Genomic DNA, 6,486 nt, shown 5'->3' on the forward strand with positions numbered 1-6,486 from the left:
CTCAGATGATGGTTAGCATTTTTTAGCAATAAAGTATTTTTTAATTAAGGTATGTACATTGTTTTTTTAGACATAATGCTATTGCACACTTAATAGACTACAGTATAGTGTAAACATAACTTTTATATGCACTGGGAAACCAAAAAATTCGTGTGACTCGCTTTATTGCGATATTCGCTTTATTGCGGTGGTCTGGAACCGAACCCGCAATATCTCCGAGGTATGCCTGTATACTCTTTTTATTTTTCTTCTTCCTGTCATAACTCTCCTGTGACACCTTGGGGCAATGCCTCCTCCGAAGATGTAAGAGAAGGCATCATCCCAAGGTGTAACAGGAGAGTCATGCTAAGTTAAAGACTGGAATGAGAAACAAGAGTCTTCTGTTACCACGATGCAAACTTCGTAAGGCCTATACAAGTGTCTGGTCTGGTGCTGGAGGATGATGCCGTGCGTGATGCAGCACAGTTTGCTGTGCTGTGGGAAAGATACTGGCCCACATCCTAAGAGGTAGGGATTGGAAGTGCTGCAGTCATCTTAGGAAGCAGAGATGAGATTGGAGGCGAATTCCTTGTTCCAAAGAAATGTTTAAAGGTGTTGCTTGGCTTCCCACCAGAAATGTGGAGACAGAGGTAAGCTGACCACATGGAAATCTGGGACATCACTTGGGAAGTCTGGGACACGGCCTCCTCACCCCACGCTCTCACAAGTCGGCAGGGGTTAGGACTGTATGGGCAGGCAGCGGTGCATGCCTGCAAGGTGCTCCCAGCCACGCTGCACCCTGTGCCCCGGCACTTCTGGGACACCTGTTATAATTCTCATCAGCCGGCCAGCACCAGCCTCCGAAATCCAGGATTGTCCTGACTAAACTGGGACATATGGTCAACCTACTCTGAGAACCTACTAGACAAATTCATCTGGAGCCTTTAGATAGATAAAGAGCATTGCCTAAAAATGAGGAAAGGAAGAGTAAAGAGGGAATTCAGCAAAAAAAAAAAAAAAGAAACAAAAAAACTGCCTGCAAAGCTCAATGAAGGTAGGGTCCAATGAAGCATCCCTTCTGGCAGCAACACAGCCTCTGTGCTAGGAGTTGTAATTTTATTTTGATTTTGACACACACAAGAGAGGAAAAAAGCAGACACTTCTCTAAAAGATATAAGTGCCCTGACAGAACAACCGTCCCTAAGAATAACAGATTGGAGGCTAAACACGACTGCCTGTCATCGAGGGCTTCAACACAGGCTTCTCAGCCTGGCTCGCACTGAAGCGTTCAGGCCCACAGAGAGCCAGTCTCCATCACCTGCCAAACAGTAGAGAGAAACCGTTTCTCACTCTTGCATTTAATAGCTTTTGCTTTGCCCTTTATTACTATAGGTTTTTGTGTGCAACATAAACAGGACATAACCTGCAGCCATTGCTAAGCTAGTCTGGCTTTCCAAGAGACCTTGTAAGATTTACAGTCAAATTGCGCAGTAACTACAATTGGCCTGATAGAGCATAAAAATATGACTGCCACCAGAGTCCATAATAAATCTCATGAGACCTCTGTGATAGGTAAATGATTACTTCTGGTCTCTATAAAAGATTAATGCTAGAGCTTTCATGGAGGAATGAACACCGCCATAAGGTGATAGCAGGCTGCTTGGCAGGTTTTCAGAGGCCGGTAAGGACGTCCCTTCCAAGCCGGGAGTCTGGGGTAGTTTGCCTATCCATGGTCAGCCTGGGGGTCAAGATGAGGAGTGGGGTTTTCAGGCTGAACCAATGTTTCTGACCAGTCTTATTTCCAAAACTTCAAGTTGCCCCAAGACCGGGCACCCAAGGCAGTTTTCAGGGCAATAATCGCAGTGATGGTTGTGTTGGCTAGGTGTCGTTGAGACTGTTGCTACAGTAGAAGGAAGTCTCCATCCGAGATAGCAGAAGGGAGGTACAGAACCAGGTGTGTGTTGGTTGTGAATCTGCTGCATGTTTGCAACCAGGACTGTGAGCTTTTTGGGAGCAGGGATTCTGCCTCTACTGTGTTTGTACAGTGGCCAACGCGATGAGGCCCTGATTCTGAGATTTTTTTAATGGCCAGAAGACACTGCAAGATCACCTTGCACCTTTGCTGCCATACAGTTACAGTCGTAATGGCCTGTTCGGTACTTGGCTAATGCCTATCTTCTGGAAAAGCTTCCAGTCTTGATTTGAAGACTCCTTTAATTGGAGAATCTGCTTCTTGCTTTACAGTTTGTTCCAATGATTAATCCCCTCGCTATTAAGAACATATGCCTTCTTTCTTTAACTTCTAGCTATTACTTCTTGTTATGCATTTTTTGCCTGGATTGAAGAGCCCTTAAGTAACTAGTATTTTCTCTCTGTGAAAATATTTATACCCTGTAATCAAGTCATTGTCATTCATAATAATGAAAGGGATTCTTGTTCGGGGCTTCTTGACACTACTGTAGTAGTGGTAAGAGTAATTTACAGGGTTAATTGCCAGGATATTTGTCTCTTCATAGTCATTTTTAATATTTTTAAGTGGACCTACCAGCTGTATCCCATCATGTCACAGAATTTGTGTTTAAGTCATTAGCGGTACTAGAAACAATTAAGCATATTAATGCCACCTAATGTCACACCCAAAGAATTGTACATTGATACAGCCACATACAACATGATATCAATCAAAGACTAAAAGTTGTTGAAAAATCCATGGCCACGTTATTACTGAATGTAATTAACATCTAAAACCTTTATGATTTGTAAAAAATATATCCATGGCATTCCTGGATCGATCTGCAAGACGGTGTAATGCATTGGAACTGCAGGTTGGGTTATCTGTTTGTGGATGAATACAGAAAGCTGATATGTGTCACTGAATTTTCATTGAAGTCTGATTCTGGAGTTTGAGAATAAGACTAATGAAAGTGGGGTGTTTTGTGTGGGGCATGGTATGTAATTAAGGATTGTGTTCTAGCACCAGATGCTCGAATAATCTTTGTATACTCATACCTTCTCACCTACAAAGGTAATGCTCCAAATTGTTCTGTCGGTATGTTAGCACATTATAGCACTATCCTGTTTTATTTGATGATAACGGTGATGCTGATTTTGCATTGTGGGATAGACCCATATATAAAAAGCTGTCTCTGCTTCAGACAGTGTCATAAGAACAGGACAGAATAATAGAAGCAGAAGTTATATGGAAAAGATTCAGATGTGTTGCATTGTAAATGTACTCTAGGCCAGCTTTTTCTTTTAGCTATACCAGCTTTATAAATAAAGCTAATGAAGTTATTTCAAACTTATCAGAGTATTTAAAGACAGACTTTACCTTCCTGATTCTTTATTTTATTTCTTTATTTGTATTGATGAGAATGAAAACAAAAGCACGCTATTTTTTTTCATGGTCGGTTTTTCTTTCATTTCAGGGGCAGACCTGAGTAATTTGGATTATCTTGACAGTATGTTAAACCTTCTTGAAAATCGGGTTAATAACTCCAGAAGGAGGCATCGGAGGCACGCGACCGATGATGACTACAACATTGAAGTTCTGCTAGGAGTTGACGACTCGGTTGTACAGTTCCATGGCAAAGAACATGTGCAGAAGTATCTCCTGACCCTGATGAATATTGTAAGTATCTTCTTGTCAGCTGCGCTGGGGATTGAAATGAAATGAAATTGTAGTTTGTATTAATCATTTGAGTATGATCCCATACCTCTTTCTCAGTGCAGAAAGAGGCATTCCAAAAGCAAAAGTCATGTCCTCTGTAGAAAAGCATAAAGCGGGGACAAAAAGAAGTAGCCAAGATGCAAACTGTGAGCTAGACTGTTCGACACTTGGAGCCTAAGTATTTTGCTGAGTTGTGGCAGGTGAAGTCAAGTTGTGGGGCTTTTGCTGAAGAATAAGCATTATAGTCTTAGGCCTGCATTCCTGTAATGCTGGTTCCCTTTGCAAAGCACTGAGAACTGTGCTAATAATACAGTGTTGTCAACCTTGACTGTACAGTTTTAAAGATCCAGTTAAGTCATCTCATTCCTTGACTTTAGGTCTCCAACGCCTGTACCCCGTCTTTGTTCACTCTCCAGTAAAATGCATTACTTAAATCTCTGGAAATTGATGTAACAGGTGTTCCATTGTTGGCATGTCTCGGTTTACCTGGTCAGGTATTCACTCTTAGAACTGCCCTCCGCCCAACAGACTACCGATTTATGTAGCTGGGAAGAAACATCGCCCTTTCACAATGTGTTGGCACGCAAGACGCAACCTTATTCAGCCTTTGACTACCACTGGCCAGAAGACAGGAATTGCATTTTGTAACGATTGTTTCAAGGTTTCAGCCATCGTGTATGTCTGCAACAGAATGGAAACAAGCTTTGAAAATATTTTTGCAAGGAAATGAGAGTAAGAGTCGCCTCAAAACAGCCAGGAGTGTAGTGGATAGGGCCTTTCTGAGACCTAGATTCAGGTCCTGCGTTTGACTTAGGATCACAGGAACACCAACCTTGGTCGCCCACATCCAAGGTCCACTAACCACTAGGCTACAGATGCACCCTCTTACCTGGCCCAATAACCATTTAATGATCTGTTTTAAAACAGTGGGGCAGCTTCTACCCACAAGGCTGAGAGTCTGACACCATAATCTTTGGACATGGACAGAGTAGGGCCCTGATGGTGTCTTTCTTTAACTTTTTGGCTCTTTCCAGATTATACAAGTAGGTCTGTAGTTAGGAAATAAAACACTGGGTGCGTTCTTTAGCCGGTAGACTGTTATTTAATTAGAGACTCTTGTCTCTATTTTTGTTCTTTATTTTTGTCCTGAATTATAACCTTTTAACAATATCTAAAATGCTGCTGCTGCTTTTTACTCTGTGACCAGTGGACTAAAACCCCCCAAACCTCTGGTTTGACATTTTGTTCTCTAGATATCAGTGACACTTTACAGCTGCATTATAAATACAGCTACTCCTCTCTTAACGTCGTTATGTTCTTGAACAATGCGACTTTAAACAAAATGATGTTAAGTGAATCCAGTTATATCTCAGTAGCTACCTACTAGCAGGCAGCGGCCAAACAACGTTATAATCAAACATTGCACGACTTTAAGCGAGTATGTTCTCTAATAGATCAGCGATGTAATAATGAAACAATGTTAACCGGGATGACGTTAAGTGAGGAGTACCTGTACCTGAAAAGCTGAACTACTGTATTTACCCGAGTCCAAGACCACTTTGAATTTAAGACGACTGCCCAAAAATTAGATTATGTATATAGAAAATTATAAATGTGTTGTGATTTTCCATGCACAGAAGCTAATTAGTGGCAAGTCTTCCTAATTTTGTACCCCTACTGCTGTGCCAGGCAAAGCAGTGGTAGGGGGCAAAAGACCAGACCCCTGCTCCTTGCTCTCCCTGCCTGCCCCCTCAACCCCTGCTCCTCCACTCCTTTCCACCCCATATCCCAGAGCCCCCTTGCCGCTTCTCTTTTGCTGCAGCTGTGCTCTGTGTCCAGGGCAGTCAGCGGTGTTGGCAGCCCCAGCCTGGTCCAGCCAGGGAGAAGCAGCAGCAGCTCCCAGCTGGGCTAGGTCAGGGCTAGAGGGACTGGAGCTGGGGGCAGCTACGGGGGAGCAGGCTGTGCAGTCTCCCTTGTGCTCCCCCTGAACTGCATACACAAGTCTCCCCTATTCTCACCACATATCTATGGTCTCCTCTGCACTCCCCTGGCTGTGAGACTCCATCCCCTACCAAATGAGCCCTCTCAGCCCTAGGTAGGCAGTAGCTTAGCTCTAGCTTCATCCTGAAGCCAGAGCTGAGCATCTGCCTGCCCCAGGCTGATACCTGATTCCACGGTGAGCCTTTTTTCCCTGGTGCTGACTGGGAGGGAAACCCTTGTCTTGGAGTCTAGTAAATACAGTAATTACAGAGTTTCAACGTACTTTGTGGATGTTGATCTGATGGCTGTAAATATATATTTCAACAGTGCAAGGCAGCAACACGGTGAATTTAATTTACCCATGTGGTTTATTTCCTCTGAGTCTTGGGGGGGGGAAGTCTCCAGCCGAAACAGATGGTTTTCTACATCTCCAAGTTAACAGAGGCCAAACAAGCCTAACGGCAATGTGGTGAGCATGCTGAAATAGATTAAATGGGACTCTTTACTCATCGTGTCACTTAAATCTATTTTTAAGATATTCGGTGCGCAGTAATTGTAAGGGAGGCATAAAAGGTTCAGCCCTGGGATATATTTATTCCTAATTTTAGTGAGCAGTCCAGCACACAGATTGTTCAAAATTGCAAGTCTCAGGTATGCTGTCTCTGCAACCGGTTTAGAGAGTGTGGAAGACATACCTCGCACCCGCGTCCCCTGGGATCTTGGCACTGTGGCAGAAAGCCACCTTGGTTTCTCCCCAAAAATCTCTGCCCTGTGACACTGTGATTTAAATCTCTGTGCTGTGACCGTTCAGTTAGGGTGGGCCCAGCACACAGGGGACCACACCCTCAGCCTGTCTC

General features: G+C 43.5%; 1 protein-coding gene across 1 annotated transcript in view; it reads left to right on the plus strand.

Moving 5' to 3' along the window:
* The window catches only part of ADAMTS2 (ADAM metallopeptidase with thrombospondin type 1 motif 2), a 312,175-nt gene that overhangs the window by 231,360 nt on the left and 74,329 nt on the right, over positions 1 to 6,486 (plus strand). The window contains exon 3 of the mRNA XM_019506186.1: positions 3,408 to 3,610. Coding sequence (XP_019361731.1) covers positions 3,408 to 3,610 — 203 coding nt within the window. The remainder of the gene's footprint in view (positions 1 to 3,407; positions 3,611 to 6,486) is intronic.

The sequence above is a fragment of the Gavialis gangeticus genome, unplaced genomic scaffold, assembly GCF_001723915.1.
Source record: "Gavialis gangeticus isolate Ggan-Ray unplaced genomic scaffold, GavGan_comp1, whole genome shotgun sequence".
Lineage (NCBI taxonomy): Eukaryota > Metazoa > Chordata > Crocodylia > Gavialidae > Gavialis > Gavialis gangeticus.